Below are 22,518 nucleotides of genomic sequence, written 5' to 3'. Positions count from 1 at the left end.
TCAAATATTATTCTGGGTGTTTCTGGAAAGGTGTTTTTTTTTTAGATGAGACTGACATTTAAATCAGTGCACTTTGAGTAAAGTCGTAAGTGGTGGGCCTCATCCAATCAGCTGAAGGCCTTAACAGAACAAAGACTGATCTCCTCTGAGCAAGAAGGAATTCTACTGGCAGAATGCCTTTGGATTTGAACTGCAACTCTTCTCTAGGTCTCCAGCCTCTGGCCTATCCTACAGATTTCAGATTTAATAAGCCTCCATAACCACACAAGCCAATTCCTTGCAATAAATCTCACCCTCTCCCCAACACAGCCTTTTGGTTCTGTTTCTGTTTCTCTGGGGAACTCGAATACAAGCAGCTACAGTAGTGATGCTGAACTAGAGATAAGGGGGATGTGGGGTCTAGTGAAAGAGCAGAGGAATTGGGGATGACAGATAATTTTTTAAAAGGCTTAATGCAGACCTCATGAATTACCTACTTAAAAGTCATTTGCTAGCCTTCTGCTATTACAGCGACTACAATGCTAAAATGAATTTTCCAGCCTCCCTTGACACTAAGAGGTAGCCATGTGACAGAGCCGAGGCCGAATTCTTGAGAAGGGCTTCCTTCCTAAGTAAAAGCTAAAGCCTAACTAGGAGAAAGCACTACGCTCTAACTGTTCTTCCTGTCTGGATTACTCAGGATTCAGATGTACAAACAGTGCCTGGAAGAGCCCATGTTCAGATTTTGCAACTGTCGCCACCATTCCCCAGTGTCCCACACCCTCAACAAGAGGGCAAGTACACTGTGGCTTCTCGGGCCAACCTGTACCGAGAGCTAAGAAACTTAACCTACTTCGCACTGTGTTCTACACAGAACTTGAAGATATACAGCTGTACTCGGTCTCCACTCAGCTTACCTAATGTCCAACTCTGCAATGGGAGGGACCTGGACTAGAAACCTGAGAGTAATGGTTACAAAGCGTTGATGACTATAGCTATGAATTACTAAGGAAGGCTGTAGGATATCCTTTAAAAAGAGTCTTTGAAAATATGGCCTGAATTATGGCATTTCTCCTTCAAGAGAGGGGTTGGAACAGAGCAGTGCTTTGTCATCCTTTGCATTCTAGAATACACAAGTGAGTTTAACATTTTACCTCAGCACACTTTTATATTTGTTACAGTAGAGAACTAGAGTGTTATGTAAAATCACCGTATTATAAGACCTCACTTACAAATCATCAAAAAGGAACTTACTGGCCAAGTTGATGCAAAATGCAAAAGAAGTGCCAAGTTACCTCACAAGTTTTTAAGTCAACAGTGTCCCATCTTTAAGACTACGAATGATGCATCTCAAAAAATATTATCTCTCCAGACCTACCCCACCTATAAAAAGAAAAATTAAGTGCTATCGAACCATGACTTCAGAGTTCTATGTTTACCTTTTTTTTCTCCAGTGTAGGGCACATAGTCTTCCCTGTCCTTATGCTCCAACGCCTCCTTCTCCAGGAACGAAAGGAGGTGCTCTCTATCAAACGGCCCTGTGGCAGACTTTGACGTCTGGTTCTTCTGCCGGAACCCTGCAGGCAGAAGGGCATTCTGCCAAAGAGAATGAATCAGCCATTATGACCACCAAGAATGCCAACACTATATGCTTCCACAGATTACCCATTTAAGAAAGGCTTATAGACCGGAATGGGATACAGACATTAAACACTTCATTAGAGGATTTTAGGGCAGCAATGTAAAAGTGTTCCACACAAAGTTTTTATCAGGTAGAATTCAATTACATCACTAAAATAAGCACACACACATTTTCTTCAGAAAGTATTCTACTAGAAGGAAACACCCTTTACTTTCTAAATGTCCTGGATGGTAATTTTAAAAGTTTTCTTTTTTGATTAATAAATGCTCAGCATACATGCATATACAGAAAATATTTCCATTATAAAAGAATGTTCAATGATATATACAACATATTCCATAATGATTTCTATTTCATGTTAAAGACTTTTTTTTTTTAAGATTTTATTTATTCATTTGAGAGAGAGAGAGAGAGCGCACAAGCAGGGAGAGAGGCAGAGGGAAAGGAAGAAGCAGACTCCCTGCTGAGCTGGGAGCCCGACATGGAGCTCAATCCCAGGACCTGGAGATCATGACCTGAGCCGAAGGCAGACACTTAACCATCTGAGCCACCCAGGCGCCCCCTGTAAAGACTTTTTCATATAAAAACATGTATGCTGTACAGTAAGATATCAGAACATCAATGGTCACTTGTTTGTGTTTAAACACACTGTGAAGGGCTCAACTTCTTTGTGCATGCATGCATACACCAGTACGAGGCTGCATCTGCAGCAACCCCGGTCACTGCTACTCAGGCACCGAGGCACGCCAAGGTACTCGGAGCATGAGCTGTATCACTGGGCTTCCCTGTGGGTACAGTATGTGTGAGTGCATGGAGGGACTGAGAGTGGGGAAGGCGGGGAGGCAATGGATTAAAGTTGTCTCTTACAAGAGAATTTTCTGAATTTTTACTAAGTCCAGGAACAATAACCAGTGATTAGACAACATGAGCTCTATCCTTTTGCTCGTCGAAAGGCAAAGTGGTGATAGTGCTTTGTCTCACTATTCCCAGATACTCTTTTGCTTTGGAAATGGAAGGCAGCCCAAGAAGTCACACAAAAAGGACAGCCTTCTTTTAAACACATCCCCAAGTTGGCAATTATGCTGAATCTCATGGATTTTATAATTTTCATTATAAAGGAAGCTCTTATATAAATAATAGGGAATGTACATTTTGTAACGAGAAAATATAGCACTTCCACTGTGGTCATTTGCTGAGATCCATAATAATTTTCATAAAACTCACCTTTGTGTTCTCCTCCTGGAAAGGTAGGCATTACGCAGAAAGCTCACATATAAATATGAAACACAAAGGAGGTCTATTCCTAACCCTGCACTAAAAATGTTTTTGTAACACAAAATTGTGTTAGGGAACATAAATAAAGAAACAAGATTTCTACCTACCAACTTCAAAATAGACAGCTCCCCAAGAAGAATGCACTCCCAACGAACCATCACGTCCTACCCGTTTTTACTTCCTAAAAAACTCATCCATCTGTTTACTTCCCTCTATCTCCACCATCATTACTTTGGTCCAAGCTATGATCAGGCTGGCATGGAATAGTTAGCTTTTCAACTGGTCTCCCTAGATCAATTGTCTGATACTCCAACTCCTACTCCATGATGTTGCTCTAGCCTCACCCATTCTAGCCACACTAGCCCTTCTTCCTCCCCTGTGCTTGTCACACACTTCCTTCTACCAGAAGCCTTCTCTAGAATGCTCTGTCCACCATTTTTGCTACTCATTTTTTAAAAAGATTTTTTATTTATTCATTTGAGAGAAAGAGAGCAAGAACACCAGCAGGAGGGAGGGTCAGAGGGAGAGAGACAAGCAGACTCCCTGCTGAGCAGGGTGTCTGACGCAGGGCTCAGTGCCAGGACCACAAGCTGATGACCTGAGCCAAAGGCAGCCACTTAACTGACTGAGCCACCTAGGCGCCCCCTACCACTCATTTTTAAGACTGCAGCTCCATTTCCCCAAGGGAAGCTTTTCCTGACCTCGCATTATATGCTCTTATATTAATATGGCACAATTATTTGATTAATGCCTGCCTCCCCCCCCACTCCTGCCAGCCTGCATCATGAGGGTAAAGACCACATTTGTCTGCTTACTCTTGTATTCCTAACCTAGCATAGTACCAGAATCTATTGGTTGCTCCCCAATTATTTATTGAATAAAGATTTGAGAATAATTTTTTTAAAGATTTTATTGATTTATTTGAGAGAAAGAGAGAAAGCACAAATGGGGAGAGGGACAGAGGGGGAGGGAGAAGCAGACTCCCTGCCACATAGGGAGCCTGACGCGGGGCTCAATCCCCGGACCCGAGCCAAAGGCAGGTGCTCAACTGACTGAGTAACCCATGCACCCCCTGAGAATAGTTTTAAAGAAAAATGCTCAGGGCACCTGGGTGGCTCAGTCGGCTTCAGCTCAGGTCCTGATCCCAAGGTCCTGGGATCAAGTCCTGCATCAGGCTCCCTGCTAGTGGGGAGCCTGCTTCTCTGTGTGTGTGTGTGTTCTTTCATCACTCTCTCACCCTCTCTCTCACAAATAAATAAAATCTTAAAAAGAAAATGCTCATTAAGGCAAATTAATAAAAGTCACTTTTCATTACCATCAACAATGCATACATTTGCTCTTTGATGGTGGTAGTGACGGAGTTGCATTATTCCTGTGCACGCTCAAGCCCATGTGAAACACGTAAGTTTTAAGTGGTATGTGAGTTGGACTCCTGGCTCCTTAAATACAGTTTCTGAACACCTGGCTTTGGAGGCTAAAAACCCATCAACCATGCCTTATTAGAAGTATACTTTAGTCAAGTTAATAGATCATAATTATTTAAGAAACAGGTAAAGATCATTAAAATGACTGCCACTAAAAAGTACATGTTTCTCCCTCATAGAATTTTGTTGCAAGGATATATTCCAAGCCTTGGAAATGAAAAAATAGCTTTTGCCTAGGCTGGCGGGCTGGCTATCTTCAGAGACAGGTGTTTTGAGAAAATGCAGTAAGCTGGTAAATAAATATACTGAATGCAGCATAAAGAAAGTAAAATAGCCCTCCAAAATATAACACAGAACCATATTCAACGTCTATCTGCTCTTCTCTTCTGAGACCTTATAAGTTACAAAGGGGTTTCTCTGCCTGAAGTAGCTGCTACTACCCTTGCTCTCTTTTCTTACCTCATCTTCCACTGGCACTCTTCCCCCAAATTTTACCCAACAAGTGGCATGCTGTCAATAAACATCACTGTTCTTCGAGTCTCAACTAACAGTATCTGAGGTTGGGGGAGCTGCAACTGGGGTTGGGGAACTGGCAAAATACAGCCAGAAGTTAGAACTCAAGCCTCCCCATACAAGAAGCAGGCCATGGTTTTGCAAACAAGAAAATGCAGGCCATCAGCTTTTACAAATGTAGCATAGTGCATGTGTTAATAGGGGCCTCACTGCAGTTCAACGGAAAGACCACTAGATTTTGCTGGGGAGCAATGAGGCAGTGAGGAATCCAGTCTCAGTTCTTTCCCTAATTGTAGTAATTGAGGCAAGTCACCTAACTTTTGTTTTCTATCTGTAAAACAGAGGGCAAGTGCTAGCCCGATGATTCTCAATTGAGGTGCTCCCACAGGGGAGCGATGTCTGGCAATGTCTGGAAACATTTTTCGTTGTCAGAACTAAGGAGAGGAAGTTTTTGTTTTGTTTTTTTTTTTAAAGATTTTATTTATTTATTTGACAGAGAGAGACAGCCAGCGAGAGAGGGAACACAAGCAGGGGGAGTGGGAGAGGAAGAAGCAGGCTGCCAGCAGAGGAGCCTGATGTGGGGCTCGATCCCAGAGCACCGGGATCATGTCCTGAGCTAAAGGCAGACGCTTAATGACTGCACCACCGAAGTGCCCCGGAAGTATTTTTTTTTTAATAATAATTTTTTATTATGTTAGTCACCATACAGTACATACTTAGTTTTTGATGTAGTGTTCCATGATTCATTACTTGCGTATAACACCCAGTGCTCCATGCAATACGTGCCCTCCTTAATACCCATCACCGGCCTATCCCAATCCCCCAACCCCCTCCCCTCTGAAGCCCTCAGTTTGTTTCCCAGAGTCCACAGTCTCTCATGATTCATTCCCCCTTCTGTTTACCCCCCCTTCATTCTTCCCTTCCTTAAGGAGAGGAAGTATTAATCATGTTTTTTATTTTTTGTATTTCATGATGCTTTGCCATCTGTGGGCCCTGCTTATGTTAAGAAAGACTACCTCTCCTGGGGCTAGCTGATTCCTAGGGATAGCAAACAATTCTCCCTGCCCCCACCCAAAAGTGTGCTTTCCATATGAAAACCAACCAATCCAGAGCTTGAACCCCAACCACCTCCTTTATCTCTCTCTCCCACCAAGCCAATTTTCCACCCCCACCCCCCCCACCCTAAATCACTCAGAACCAGCTAACTAGACAACTGGAGACTACTCCTATGGCCCAAAGCCCACTGAAATTACTCAAATTACCCAATCCTAAACTCGCCCAAACTTGCCAACCCTGTCCCACCCATTCCTTCCCTCGGAAACCACAAGAAAGGTGCTGGGCCACATTTGTTCCTTGCTGCTTCTGCTTCCTGACCAACCCAGGTGCTTTCCCAGGCGGCCCCGCGTGCTTCCCGCTCTTGGGAACTATAAGTATTAAGTTCTTTCTCCATGTCTATAATCTTACCACAGCTAATTAAACAAAATCCCAGGTCCATTTTTAAATAGGGGGTGTGCTATTGGCATGCAGGGACCAGGATGCTACTAAATAACTTAAACGCACAGGATAAGCCCCATAACAAAGAATTATCCAGCCCCAAACGTCAGCAGTGTCGAGGTTAAGAAACTCTGGGCTAGATGAGCTCTTCTGCTTCTGCCAGTTCTACAACCACTCGATTCAAACAGGTCTAACAGGTAATTGCCTATAGAAGATATTGCAGGGACACGATCAAAACAGTACTGTTATCCTCAGTTATCCCCCAGACTCAGGAGTAATGCAAACTCTTCCTTGTGGTAACAATTACGGTCAAGGGTTTTGATCTATGGTATATACACATTATCGAAGTGAAGTAATGCTGAGAAAAGGAGTATAATTCTCAATAAAAATTCAAACACATTCCAGCAGGAAATGTGTTGTAGTAACAAGGACAATTTTATAAAACAAACTCTACCTCAATTCTTAAAAGGCACTAAAAATCAATGTCTCAACATAAACATGTAGTAAGAAGCAGCAGCCTAGCAAATAACCCTTACCTTCAGGTTAAGCAGCTGTAACCTTTGGGTTCTCCCCTCAATGACTCCCACCCCCCCCATAACTACCAGGGAATAACAATTCAGGTGTCAAGGGGCTCTACCTTAGCCTTGCATAATTTGTAAGACAAATAACACCCACTGTGCAAATTAAAACACTGATACATATACTCAGGTCTGCTCCACATGGATTGCAGGACTGCTGAGCCTACTTAGATCTAGTCTACTAATGACTGGAAACGTATTCAATTTGGTCCATATGTTTCAGAAAGGTACAGTTAGATTTAACATCGCAAAGAACCTTCTAGAGCCACTCTACACAGGGCCATTACAGTATAGAAGCTCTGAAGAGGCATAAAGTTGGCATACGTCAAAGAGCTAATCATGTGCTTCATCACACCAAAAAACGTTCCTCCCTGCCCAGAGAGGAAAAGTTTTGTTTTTTTAAAAGAATTTATTTATTTATTTGTGAGGGAGAGAGAGAAAGCAAGCGAGAGCACAAGAGCAGGGGGAGGGAGAAGCAGACTCCCCACTGAACAAGGAACTCAGATGGGAAGCTTGATCCCAGGACCCTGGGGTCACGACCTGAGCAGAAGGCAGACACTTCAACCGACTGAGCCACCTAGGCACCCAAGAAAAAATGTCTTACAGGTCAGACTTCAGAAATTTGAGAATAAGAATGCTGGTGAAAATAGTTCAGAACAGGCATGTCAGTGGAGCCGGGGGGGGGGGGGGGGGGGGGCAGAAGTGCGGGAACCGAGAAGAGGCAAAAAGTGCATCTGGATAAAGAGAGAACAGTGGGGGCGGGGAGTGCCAGAGAAAAGTCAAGAGAAAGATAACTGCTCAAAGGAAGTTACTTAGTTTCAAAGGGTTTGAAAAGTTATTTCATCACCACCTACCTCAGGGTCAAGATCATCCAGAACAGTTTCCAGTTGCTTCAGTTCCGTTTCTGATAGATTCCCAAGGAGCTCATCTTCATCTAGGTCCTTGTACTTTTCTAAGTCCTTCCGGAATGGTAGCGCCATGATTTGCAGTAGAGGAAGTCACTTAATTCTGCTGTTTAGTTCAGTCAGGAGTGATTTCCACTTTTTCTTAAAGCTATAGAGAGAAAAAAACACACACATTTCAAATATTAAGTCATCTCCACCTACTTCAATCTATTATTAGGTTGAGTGAAATGTAATTTCCAGCCGTCATATATTCTTTGGCCATCTATCACACACTACCCTTGTCTGTGGATCATTCAATGTCCTTACCTTTTATTTTTTGTTGATGAAAAACAAAATCGACTGGGAAAAATAGGGGGAGGAGGGAATATAAAATTCAAATTTATAAAACAGCCCTATGGTAGAATTGAGAATTTCTGATAACTGAGTTTTAGGAGGAAAGAACTCATGTGTGCCAAAATAAAATCTTTTCCATCAGTGACTTTCAAATTATTGCTACCAGAGTACTTTGTTTAAGCACGTTATGTTTAAGACACATTTGTTTTACTGTAAGTTGTGTAGAACACTATTTTCTGACTCAATAAGGGGGGACGTTAATATACTCCCCCAGTGAGGAGTGGCCAGTTGCCACTGGGCCGGGGGGGGGGTGGTTCTGAAAAGATACATCAAAAAAAATTTTTGGAAAGGTATTTTTAAAGGGAAAAATGCAGCATTTTGAAAATGTTTCCATAAAATACTCCAAACCATGCTGGGATATGTCACCCACTGACTGGCACGGGTGGTCACAAGGGTCTCATTATAGGAAAGGACCTTCGCCATTTCTTCACCGTGTGGATCTTTCCTAAATGAAGTAAAGCTCAACAAACAGCCTCTTTCCAGGTACAGCAGAACTGTCCCACGGGAAAAGATAGTTCGAATAAATCCCACAAAACATGCCAAGTAAAAATAAAGTATTTCTGTAAGTTCTAGCTGTAAATGTGAATCATTTGTTTCATAAAATGTTCCTATGTGAACAAGAAATAATCCTTAGACTTAGTGATTTGGCTCAATTTTTCTTGGCTGCAAAACACCCAGTACTTCAAAGTCTGGATATATTTCCTTTACTACTGCTTTCTCCCAAGTTTTTCCAACTTAATATTTAAACTAATATATTTTCGTCCTCAAACCAGCAACAGTTTATGGATCCTTTTACGTGTTTTCCTGTCCTAAGAAGAAAGGAAGGATCACCACAGGGGTCTGTCAGCTCCTGACCCGACTAGCAGCCAGCCACCTGGGTCCAATAACAAGCCAATTAACAGAACTGTGCTGATGCAGATGTTCAACTGCAGGCATTTTGTGTAACTGCCTGAGACAGGTCTGGCTTCCACCTGTTCCACTTGGCATCTCTTCTGGTTTAGCAGTTACCCTGGACTTTTTCAGTGTTTTTTTTTTTTTTTTAACAAATTATTATCGTTGTCATTACTAAGTTTGGTAAATCTCCACTTGATACTTCCAACTTTAAGATACTAAGCTTACGAAGTTTCTTCAGAGTATATTTTCTCAATTAAAAATAATACACTCTGCAGAGAAGATTAAATAGAGAGTATAAGCACTTTCAAATATATTTACCATCAAATGCAATTTTAAAGAAAGTAGCAGGCAATTTTAGGGGGAAAAATAAAAATTGGAACATTTGGGGAAAAAAAAGTCAATTCATAAAAATACCACTGACATGGTATTTGAGACAGATAAGGGTGAGAAATTGATAAAAGTATATGAGCACATACCAAGAGTAATTATTAAGAGTATGCTGTTTTTTTAATGCTTAGACAGTCATTATAAAAAAGTTTTTAATGTGGTTTGATAGAATTTATTTTTGAGGTTTACAGTATATAACAAAGCCAATCTCTTAGTCAATAAATTTTTTTTTTTAAATACTAATTATTTTGAGCATCCCCTCCCTTTACTCTCAAAAGTGTTCCAGTATGGGCCATAAATTCAATAGTAAGGCACTATAATGGACAATATGATAGGAATGAGATATTAGAGGTGAAGGCAATGCTGTATCACCCACGTTTGGAACACGACGGTCCTTGGAATGGCTAAATAGCTTACTCCAACAGATTGCTCTTTATCTCAGAGTAAACTCTGTCACACAAAGCTTGTTTATAGAATGGCTTAAAAAATAAAATGAACACCCACGAATGCACTGTCCAGCTTCAGAAAGAGAACATTACAAGGACTCACACATTCCCCTTTCCAGCTGCATCTCCTTCCCCCAACGAAGTAGCTACTGGACTGCATTTTGAATTAGCCATTCTCTTGCTTTCCTCTACAATTTTACAGTACATGTACCTGTCCTTGACAGGTTTAGGTTTGTTCTTTTTTTGCACGTTACACAAATGGACTCCTACAACATTTATCCTTTGGTGACTTGCTCAACGTTGTTTTGAGTTCGTGTTTAGAGCTGTACTTTTTTCATTTTCATTTTTGTAGAGTATTTCATTGTATAAATGAACACTTGACTGAACTTGCAGTCTTTCCCCTCTGTTTTTCCGCTATAAAACAATCTTGTTACCTATTTCCTGGTATACGTGTGCAAGAGTTTCTCCAAGTTATTGAAACCTAGGAATGGAATGGCTGGGGAAAGTGGTAATACTCAACTTTACTAGGTAATGTTAAACTATTTTCGAAGTGGTTGTATCAATTTACATTCCTAGAAGATTCCCTGCATGACAATTCATGTTGCTCATCCTTGCTAACAGGTTGGCTGTTGGCTAATTGTTGCTCTTAATGGTTCCTTATCTATGTTGCCATTATCCTTGCATATACCTCCATCTTAACCGCAGATTGTACCTAAGTATCTTCAAAACTTTAGGGTTTAACTGATATTTATCAACATACAATGGTAAGAGATGGTTTCCCAAAGAAGTAGATAAAATAATTTACTACTGAATGGTGGTAACGTAACTAAAGAAGGGAGTAACCATGCAAGTGTAAGAAAATGGGGGTCATCAAGCAAGATCTGGCCATGTTCATTAAGTGGGAGGGATGCACGGTGTCCTGACCAGCAGATGTGACTGGCTCGCTCCCAGTGCAATGACAGTACTGGTGTGGAGAAGCAGCAACAGGCAACCAAAGCCTGATGTCATTTGACATTTCCAGGACCCAATCCCTTCCCTTTGTTCTCCATGCTCATCAAGTAATCTCATTAAAACTTGGCTATTCACATAGCTTTCCTCACTGTAAATTACTAAACTGGTATTTTGGCTTACGTACCAATCTTTCATGAATGTGGTTAATATGGGCCACTTTTTAAGAGATCAGGCATCTACTGGTGGATTGAGATCAGGTCTCTCTGAAAGTAAAGCTGAGGACCACCATGCGAAATCCTAAGCATGGACTGGCTGGCCAGCAACTCCTAAAGATACGGATCTCATGTCAAACCAACAGTAACACTGTATTAGAAGTCATCATTCATCTGTCTTCCCTGCTAGACAACGTAAGCAACTAAGAGCAGACATTCCCTCCTATATCTCATTCCTTCTGGGTTGCCATCACCAGGGACAGTACCTGGTGGCAGGTAATTAAGCCAAATTTGATTGAATTAGATCATATATCATCTCCCTTTCCCTTTTTTCCCTTTTCCTCCCCCCAGACACCTACTGTCCCTCTTGTTCCCTAACTCTACTCTCCTTATCGCAATTAAAAAAGCACTGATAATTAGTCTTTGATACTTCTGTTAACCCTGCGCAGCCTCCCCATTACTCACCTTCTCTTCCCTCAGTGTCGACCCATTTGCTTTGATATTGAGAGTTCCCCACTGTCTAATCTTCCCCAGTTAAAACAAAACACATCTGATTGTCAGTCGTAAGAGCTCTGGAATTAAATATAAACCCGGATAGGGGCGCCTGGGTAGCGCAGTCGTTAGGCGTCTGCCTTCAGCTCAGGGCGTGATCCCGGCGTTCCGGGATCGAGTCCCACATCCGGCTCCTCCGCTGGGAGCCTGCTTCTTCCTCTCCCACTCCCCCTGCTTGTGTTCCCTCTCTCGCTGGCTGTCTATCTCTGTCAAATAAATAAATAAATAATCTTTTAAAAAATAAATAAATAAATAAGTAAATAAATATAAACCCTGATGAAAATTTGATTTTCTTTTGGGTAAAGAAATGAGTTTCCTCCTCGGGAGGCACGAGGCCTTATTCTTTAGATATACTAGGCTCAACACTGTGTGTCTTTTCCTCACTGGCTTCTCCTAGGAGCCCTAGGTACTTAACCAAGCTGACCTACCAGATCAGAAAGCTTTCTCTCAAGATCCCAGATGAATATTTGTTTTCCAATATATGTGCTGTTCATTCAACGAGTATTTTTAAGCATCCTCTGTACCAGGAATTGACTTGTTCCAGACAACAGGCATACACAGTATACAACAGAGACAAGTTCCTTGCTCTAATTCATTTTGAAGGTGGCATACAGACAAAAAATGACAAGCAAAGGAACAAGATAATATCAGATAGCAATAAATACTATAAGGAAAAACTCCAGGACAATTTGCTATGGGGGAGATAAGGGTCAGGAAAGTTACTCTAAGTGGTTCAGAAAGACTGTTCTGAAAGGTGACTTTTGAGCCAGGTCCAAAAGGTCCCTAGCGGCTCTCTGAGGCTAGGACTCTGCTATCTAGGTGAGAAACAATGGTTGTAGGGTTGTAGCTGTGGAGATGGAGAAAAGTGGATAAATGTGTGACATATTTTGGAAGCAAAGCTAAAAGGACTCGCGCACAAATTGGTTGTAGGGGTAAGGACAAGAGATGCACTACGGGATGACTCCTACGTTAACTTCAGTTAGTATTTAGCATTATTTTTTTGTTCCATGCCTATTTTTTCTGAGAGTTTAATACGGCCCTACAGCACCTCTACTTCTCAGTCTGGTTTCATTTATTTATTTTTAAAGATTTATTTACTTGAGAGAGAGAGAGAGAATACAAGCAGGGGGAGCAGCAGACAGAGGGAGAAGGAGAAGCAGGCTCCCACTGAGCAAGGAGCCTGATGTGGGGCTTGATCCCAGGACCCTGAGATCATGACCTGAGCCGAAGGCAGACACCTAACTGACTTAGCCACCAGGTTCCCTCAGTCTGGTTTTTTAAAAAAACGTTTCTTGGTTAATATTTTCATAATGGTTTTGAGACCCACACTGTGAACTGTTCTAATATGGCTACTGTTGAGCACAGTTTTGAACAATTTCTGGACAAATTTTTGAAGAATAATAACCAATGAACTAAACAAACCAACCAACTGCAAAATACTAAATAAAATAATGGCTGGCTATTTAATACATTTTTATGCTAAACTAAGGCACGTGTCTTTGCTAATATCATTTCTCGTATCATCCATTGCAAAGAGCTAGATCTAAAAAGTGAAACGAGCAAGTAATTTGTCATGATTCTTTTTTAATGTTACACAACTACTCTAATTTATTTTCTTTCAAATATTTTCCATTAGGGGCACCTAGGTGGCTGGGGTCCTGGGATCAAACCCTACATCAGGCTCCCTGCTCAGCAGGGAGTCTGCTTCTCCCTCTCCCTCTGCCCCTCCCCTCCACTTGTGTTCTCTCTCTCAAATAAAATGTTTTTTTTTTTTTTTTTTAAAGATTTTATTTATTTATTCGACAGAGAGAGACAGCCAGCGAGAGAGGGAACACAAGCAGGGGGAGTGGGAGAGGAAGAAGCAGGCTCATAGCGGAAGAGCCTGATGTGGGGCTCGATCCCGTAATGCCGGGATCACGCCCTGAGCCGAAGGCAGACGATTAACCGCTGTGCCACCCAGGCGCCCCTCAAATAAAATGTTTTTTAAAGATTTTATTTGTTTATTTGACAGAGAGACAGCCCGCGAGAGAGGGAACACAAGCAGGGGGAGTGGGAGAGGAAGAAGCAGGCTCCTAGCGTAGGAGCCTGACATGGGGCTCGATCCCAGAATGCCGGGATCACGCCCTGAGCCGAAGGCAGACGCTTAACGACTGAGCCACCCAGGCACCCCTCAAACAAATAAAATCTTTAAAAAACAAACAAACAAACAAACAAACAAACAAACCAAAATAGTCATTCCAATATTTTCCATGCTTAGAGTCAAACTGTTAAAGAAGAGATGGTCATGAATTTGGCACCCAGCAATCATAGTGATTTTAAGATCTGCACAGCTACCCTTCCAACACCTACTCTCTGACCTCTCTTCTAATGGTCCAGTCCTCCACCCTACCTCAATCCTACAATCCCACGGTTGTAACCTAATCCTTATCATTAGCAATAATTGTACCATTCCAGTACTCTCAAGAACTTTGATCCTCTCTGTCTCTGAACTCCTCTGGCAAAACCCCAACCCTGGTTAAAACTCTCTTCCTACTCCTCCCCTGCACAGGGCGTCAGATCAAGTGGGAGAAAAACACACATAGTGAAGAGCCGTATTTAACATTTATAAAGAATACTGCCTAGTAATCTTATGGCATGTCCCTAGTCCAGTCACTCTCCCACTCTCTAATAGGACTATTTTGCCTCTTTTTCTCCCTCAAATCTTTAATATTTCTTATTGCTCACTCTCAAAGACCTAATCCTAATATTTCACTGAGACTGTAGAAACTATCATAAAAGCAGACATCTAAGCTCACACTGCTACACTTACCAGCCTACCTGTATCTATAACCCTATACTCTACCTTCCTTTTTGCCTTAAGATTTTATTTATTTATTTGTCAGAGAGAGAGAAAGAGACAGAGCACGTGAGTGAGCACATAAGCAGGGAGAGCAGCAGGCAGAGGGAGAAGCAGGCTCCCCGCTGAGCAAGGAGCCCGATGTGGGGCTCTATCCCAGGACCCTGGAACCATGACCTGAGCCGAAGGCAGACACCTAACCGACTGAGCCACCCAGGAGCCCCTGTCTCTTTGCTTCCATAGATGAACTGTCCATACTCTTATCTAAAGCCAATATCACCTCTTGTGACCACATTCCATCCCCTTTCCTTTATACATGATTGCTCCAGTAATTGTGACCCTTCTTTACTGGATCATGCCCATGAGCATACAGCCTGTAATATATCCCCCAAATTAAAAACAAACTTTCCTTTGACTTCATATCCCCCTCCAGATACTACCTTACTTCTTGGTTCCTCTTTATTGAAAATTCCTTGGGGTGCCTGGGGGCTCAGTAGGTTAAGTGTCTGCCTTCAGCGCAGGTCATGATCCCAGGGTCCTGATATCCAGCTCCGTGTTAGGCTCCCTGCTCAGAGGGGAGTCTGCTTCTCCCTGTCCCTCCCCTCATTCATGCTTTCTCTCTCTCCCTCTCGTTCTCAAATAAATAAATAAAATCTTAAAAAAAAAAAAAATCCTTGAAAGAAAAATTCATTATCCCTAGACCTCTCCTCTTACTCTCTCAAACCTTCTCCAATCTAGCTTTTGTCCTCAGCACTCGCTCCACCCCCAAATGATCTGGTTAGCAATAATCTGCACAACAGCAAATCCAAGTGTCAGTTCTTACCCCTCATCTTATGGGATCTATCAGCATTTGACAATAGATCATTCCTTTCATCCTCAGTTGGCCCTGGGGACATTACTTCCTCTTGGTCGCCCTTTACCTCTTAGGCTATCCCATCTCACTCTCCTTTACTGGTTTCTTCTCATCTGTCCTATCTTTAAGTGTTGGAGTATCCCCAGGACTTAGTTCTTCAGACAGCTTCTTCCTATACTCACCCCCCCCCCAGGTGATTCACACATTGACAGTTCTTGGATTTCTGTCTTCAATCTGGACCTCTCTCCTGAACGCCATACTTAGAAATACTCCTAATTTTCTTCCCTATACCTGCTCTCACTACATTTTTCACCTTTTAATAAGTGGTAACTCCATTCTTTTAGTTGGTTGGGCCAAAAATCTTGGTTTCACTTTGACTACTCTCACACTCTACATCTGATCCATCACGCAAATCCTGTTGGCTCTAACTTGAAAACACCATGTCACGCTACCTCCACTGCTTCCACTCTGGCTCAAGGCATCATCATTTCTGACACGCCTACTGCAACAGCCTCCTAACTGGGGACCATACTCCCACTCTAATGCCCACACAGTCTATAGTCAATCTTCTGCTAAGGTGCCAGGACTAGCTTGTTCTTTGTAACTGAAGTTTTTATTGAGATAATTATAGATTCACATGTAAGAAATAATACAGAGTACACTCTGTCCAGTTTCCCCCAGTGGTAACATTTTGCAAAACTATAGTACACCACCATACTGACATTTATATAGTCTGCTGATCTTATTTTGATGTCCCCAGTTTTACTGGTACTCGTGTGTGTCTGTGGGGTGGGGGGGGTCCATACAATGTTATCACCTTGTAGGTTTGTATATCCACCACCAAAGTCAAGATACTGAATAGTTTCCACACAAGAAGTCCTCATGTTGCCCTTTTATAACCACACCTGCCTCCTTCTCTAACCCCTGGCCAAATACTGATCTGCCTCTATTTCTAAAATTTTGTTTCCAAAGTGTTATATACATAGATTCATGTAATATGCAACTTTAGGAACTGACATCATTAAACATAAATCTCTAGACTTTCATCCAAGTTGCTGTATCAATAGTTCATTCCTTTTTATTGTATTCCATGGTATGTATGTACTACAGTTTAACCATTTAGATGTTGAAAATGATTGGGAATGATTCCAGTCCTTGCCTATTACAAATAAATTGTCAGTAAACATTCCTGTACAGGTTTGTGATAACTAGTCAGATTGCATTAATTCCACTGCTCACAACCTCCTAAAGGCATCTCATCTCAATGAGAATAAAAGTCAAACGGTCCACAAGGCCCTACAGGATCTCCCTGCAAGCCCCAGCTCATTTCCAAGCATTCTATCCCCTTGCTCACAGCACTTGATATTCTCGCTCTTCCTCCAACAAACTGGGCACATGCTTGCCTTAGGGCCTTTGCACTTCATGTTCCTTCTGCCTAGCACGCTCTTCCCTTACACAGCTGAACCTGCTCCCTCACTTCCTTAACGTCTCGGCTTAAATGTCAACTGATCGGAGACGTCTTCTCTGATTATTATATATAAAAGATGAACCCCACAGGCACCACCCCAGTGCTGCACAAGGCAACCTCTTCTTACCCCGTATTTCCCTCTATATTACCTGACATTACATATTTATTGATTCATTGTATTCTGTCACTAAAATCTAAATTATATTCAAGCAAAGACTGTTTTGTTCACTCCTGCATCTTCAAAAGAGAACAGACTGTGGCACATCCTAAGGAATAAAAAATAGCCATTATAACTAATTTCAATGCTAACAGTAAATTTATGAAAGTCATATAAGTTAACCTGGAGTCAGGGTGCCTGGGTGGCTCAGTCAGGTTACTGGGATTGAGCCCCATGTCAGGCTCCCTGCTCAGGGGGGAGCCTGCTTCTCCCTCTCCCTCTGCTGCTCTGCCTGCTTGTGCTCTCTCGTCCATGTTCTCTCTCTCTCAAATAAATAAATAAATAAAATCTTAAAAAATAAAAAGATAACCTGGAGTCATTCAAGATTATTGAAACACTAAACCTCTTAACTTTATATGACAGTAACTTTGTTTTAGGATGGTTCTTCCTGGATCATATCTTTCTAAATTAGGAAGCTATTTAAGAAATAAAAAAATCAAGGGGCACCTGGGTGGCTCAATCAGTTTTGAGCGTCTGCCTTTGGCTCAGGTCATGATCCTGGAGTGCCAGGATCGAGCCCCATGTCGGGCTCCCTGCTCAGTGGGGAGTCTGCTTCTCCCTCTCCCCCTCCCCTGACTTGTGCTTGCCTGCTCTCTCAAATAAAAAAAAAAAAAAAAAAAAAACCTAAAAAAAAGGAAAGAAAAAAATCAAGAAATGCTTATTTCTTTTTTACACTAAGAATAGAAAACTTAACCCTTGATTAATATGGCTCACTCCATATTCTTAAGTTTTTCATGTAAAATTGCTAGGCCTAGGTTCTTTAAAATTTGCTAGGCCTAGGTTCTTCAAATTTTGCCTTTCAAAAAAAAATGCATTTAAGTAACCTTTACATCCAACATGGAGCTTGAATTCATGACCCCAAGATCAAGAGTCCCATACTTCCCCAACTGAGCCAGCCAGATGCCCCCAAAATTTGCCTTTTTAAAAATAAACATATCTATCTATATATCTACACACACACACACACACACACACACACACACACACAACCAGCATGGCTAAACTAAAAAATGATGACATTAGCAACTGTTTACAAGGACGTGAAGTAACTGAAACTCTCATGAGTTGCTAGTGGAATGCAAATGGATTCAACCACTTTGGGGAACAATCTGGCAGTATCTACTAGAACTAAACATACTCGTACCATAATAACACAGCAATTTCATATGTCCAAGGGGTATTAGTGTTTGTTAATAAAATAAGATTTACAAAATGTTTAATACAGCTTTATCCGTAATATCCTCAAATGAGAAATGATGCAGACGTCCACTACAACCAGAACACACGAATGAATTGTGGTACAGTCATAAAAGAGAACACTCATAGTAATAAAGTTCTGGACGTGTAAAAACATGAGTGAACTTAACATGTATTATGTTGAAAGGAATATAGAAAACTAGACGTGAAATACATACTGCATGCTTTTACGTATATGAAGTTCAAGAATAGGCAAAAATAATCCTTGGGGATGGAAATCTGAATAGCTATTGGGGGTTACTGATTAGGTATGGACATTAGAGAATATTCTGAGGTGATGAAAATGGTTATATCTTAAACTGGGTGACAGTTACACAAGTATATACATATGCATAAAATATATTAAGCTTCCCACTGAAAATTTTCTTCCTTTACTCTAAGTTATACCTCAAAACAATTAAATATACACTTGCTTTGTGCAAGTAATACATGTATTTGATGTCGAGAATTAAAGTTCCCACACAAAGACTGATTTTTCTGTAGCCACGGTAACTAGTCATCAAAAAACCCAAAAACCAAAACCAAGGATTTGCCTTTGCAAGGCAATCAATCACCGTCACTTCTCACTTCTGAAGGTCAGCCAATCAGGAAGAGAATCACTCCAGTAAACACTCCTCAGTGCCAACTAATCAACAGACTCACCCAAATAATCATGCTTCTCTGTATGATGTCATTTTGGCCTTGGAAAAGTTTGCCAGTCCCGGAATTCCACACTTTCCCAAAACCCTATATAAAAAATTGCTCTCCTTGCTCAGGCTGTCCCTAGCCAGCATAGCTTTCCCTTACCATAGTATTGTTTAGCTTTGTCTTCTTGTTTCAGATACTGACTACTGACTAATAGTCTAATTATCCTTTCATGCTAAAGAAACTTTTAGTCATTACCTAATGTTTATTTTAAATAAAAGTGTTTCAATGTTGATACATAGTAGATTATAGTTAGGATCAAAATATTCCCTCTAGATAAATACCCATCTAATCATTTGACCTGGATTACAGCTCACCATCTAATAATTTCCTAAGTATCTGCTTCATTTGCTTTCTTTAAAAAAAAAAAAATTCAAATCAACATTTCTTTTTTTTGTTTGAACCTGGCTTCAGAATTAATCCAGGGGCGCCTGGGTGGCACAGTTGTTAAGCATCTGCCTTCGGCTCAGGGCGTGATCCCGGCGTTCTGGGATCGAGCCCCACATCAGGCTTCTCCACTAGGAGCCCGCTTCTTCCTCTCCCACTTCCCCTGCTTGTGTTCCCTCTCGCTGGCTGTCTCTCTCTCTCTGTCAAATAAATAAATAAATAAATAATCTTAAAAAAAAAAAAAAAAAAGAATTAATCCAGAGACAATTTTAAAGTAAGTTAACTCCGTCTGGAGATTTTAACGTTTAAAGCCTCTAAAATGCTCCCTTATTTAATGCTAGGCTTGAGTTTCATCTCTGCTGGTTTGAGGAACTTTCCCTTTGATGGAGAAGGCAGGAGTAAAAGAGGATCATCTACTCATTCCTGGCATTATCAAAGCAGAGGCTGATATGAATATCTGTCAGGGACAGCGTGCAGCAGCTTCCTCAACTGCAAGGGAGTTTAAGAGTCCCAGAAGATCATTTCCTTTTCATGGGCTTATGGTTCTAGATAACACTAATTATAACCAAAACATGTACTTCGTGTCCACTGCATCCAAAGCACTATCCACAGTGTTTACCTTCTAAAAAGTAAAACCATTTTATTTTAGTTATACATAATATATATTAGTTTTATAGCAAATAAGACATTTTTTAAAGAGAAAAAAATTGGATGCTAACTCCATCCTTCTGTTCACTACATCTTTTATACAATGAAGCCTAAGAGACAGTGCATTAAATAATTTTGCGGAGTTGCTGTGTTTGACCCAGATGAGGGCACATCTGAGTGAGGTAGCTGCTTTGTGCACAGAAGTTTGAGAAAATGGTAGCTGATTATTCTGTGTAAAAATTCCATGGAAATGAACCAACCCACATACGAGATTAGCTAAGCAGCCCCATCTTTCCTGCCACGGCTACTGACACTGTATCGAATTTTTAAAAATGAGATCTACAGATCTCAAAAGCATAAAGAAAAAAATAAAATCTGAAGACTGAAGAGAACCCAGGAAAACTTGTTAGGGCCAGAAAAAAGAAGAGGTTTAATTAGAAGGTCATTTAGAGCATCCTCAAAGTAGAAAGCAGCCAGATAATTTCTGTGACTATTACAAGAAAATACTTCACAGGTTACTCATACCACTTCAAAAACCACCTTTCAACAAAACTACGGAGAGGCTCTGTGGCTCCCATGTACCCCATGTTCCTTCTCTGGCTCAAAGCAGCCAAACCAGCTCCCAGTCCTGGCCCACTACCTCTCTTTTTATACTTCTTGGTGGTGGTGTGGCATCAGAGATACAAGGCGAGGTCAGAGAGGCACCCACTCTGTGCACACCACTGCTCAGTGCCAAAACAGCCACACCCTAGCACACCCAGTTTCTCAGAACCAAATGTTTTCAGCCTTCTCCTTTTCCTCCTCCTTCTTCTTTTCGGTTTAATAGATTGGGTAGGCTAGGAAAGGCTGAAGCTTTTTAAAAAATTGTTGCAGACTCAAAAATCTTAAAATAGCAATTACATCATATGACCAAGTCTCTCGGGGTAATAAGGTCACAGAGCTCTTTATCTCTGCTGGTTAACCTAAAAGAGTCTTCGATCAGTCATACTGTGGACAAAACCAAATACGAGATGAGGTAGCTTGGGGGAAGCTTAACAGTGCTCAGCCATCAATCAAAACGCTGAATCCATTCCAAGTATATAATGGAGAGACCAACGTGAGGGCCTTCTTTCTCAGAGCTCTCCCAAAAGAAGGTATCGCTATGACTCATTCTTCCTCTAGCAAGAATTTTCTTAATCCACCAAGTTAGTAAGCGTTGAACTATATACAAAATCTTAAAATAAACTAGGCTAGATCTAAAAGAAATCATGCTGAGAGCAAGCTGAATTTCATGCAGTGAACAAAAGGTGAATGGTAACATCTTTCCTCAGGTTCATCCCTTCTGAATTTCCTGGGCTTCAGACCAGATTCTTTTTTTTTCTTCATTCTGAAAAGCTCTTTTTTTTCAACCTTACCAACTGCTGCATCTTCAAATCATATATATGTATACATTTATGAAGTGCCTATTACATTTAATGTACTGTCCTGGGGAAGAAGGGGCACTGAACTGGAGGCATAGGACATGGGGAGAGAAAGGGACCATGGGACAGGAGGCAAAGAATTTAAGAAAATTTATAAAACAGATTCTTGGTTTTTTTCTCCCTGCTTTATAAATGCTTCTCAAACTGGAATTTAAGACATCACAGGAATCAAAGATGGTACAAGTAGGAAACAGAGACTATAATAATCAATTGTAGATTTAATATTAAATGTACACACATAGTTAATAGTTTCAATTTTTTTTTTCTAAAGATTTTTATTTATTTATTTGACAGAGACAGAGACAGCCAGCAAGAGAGGGAACACAAGCAGGGGGAGTGGGAGAGGAAGAAGCAGGCTCATAGCGGAGGAGCCTGATGTGGGGCTCGATCCCATGACGCCGGGATCACGCCCTGAGCCGAAGGCAGACGCTTAACCGCTGTGCCACCCAGGCACCCCCAATTTTCTTTTGATACACTGTTGCTCTCTCTCAATTTTCAAAAGTGGTGACCAGCAAAGTTGGGTACACAGCGAAAGTAAATCTGATTCTCCCTCAGACCTTCCTGGCCCTTGCCGCCAGAGTATAGCCTGAGTGGCACACTGAAAAGAACCCATCACTGGGATGTCTCTTCTCTTTCTCCACTCCCCCTTTTCATCCATGCGTATGCAGAACACTACCCTCTAGCAACGCTATAAACCAACAACTGTGGCACAACAAAGAGATCACGAAGCAAATTGCCGCTAAACTGAAAATGGGTTTATATAGAAAAATATACTTCTAAATGAGGAAACTATCCTGGGAGAAATCAACAAAATGTGCCTAGATGAAGATATACATGATGGTTTTTAGCAATATCTGCACACCTACTGATTTACAGTTAATAAGGCATCGAAATATTTTGTATGAAAGCTGCCCCTGCATTCTATACACTGTAAAAAGGTAAAATTTGGTAAAACATGGGAGAAAGTGCTCTAAGGGCTTACCACAACTAACTTAAACCACCAAAATAAACCCCCAAGATGTGGAAAATGTCAGAGAGAATACTTTTTATATGAAGATTTCCC

At 41.3% G+C, this 22,518-nt stretch overlaps 1 protein-coding gene across 1 annotated transcript in view; it reads right to left on the bottom strand.

Annotated features, from left to right (window-relative positions):
* Positions 1-22,518, bottom strand: part of TMOD3 (tropomodulin 3) — a 75,830-nt gene that overhangs the window by 34,382 nt on the left and 18,930 nt on the right. The window contains exons 2-3 of the mRNA XM_045812038.2: positions 7,760-7,958; positions 1,419-1,575 (exon numbers count right to left, since the gene is read on the bottom strand). Of these exons, the coding sequence (XP_045667994.1) occupies positions 1,419-1,575; positions 7,760-7,885 (283 nt within the window). The 5' untranslated portion in view covers positions 7,886-7,958. The remainder of the gene's footprint in view (positions 1-1,418; positions 1,576-7,759; positions 7,959-22,518) is intronic.

Source organism: Ursus americanus, chromosome 36, assembly GCF_024610735.1.
Source record: "Ursus americanus isolate L20-20 chromosome 36, mUrsAme1.1.p, whole genome shotgun sequence".
NCBI classification, from domain to species: Eukaryota; Metazoa; Chordata; class Mammalia; order Carnivora; family Ursidae; genus Ursus; species Ursus americanus.
This window is presented reverse-complemented; position numbering and strand designations above follow the sequence as displayed.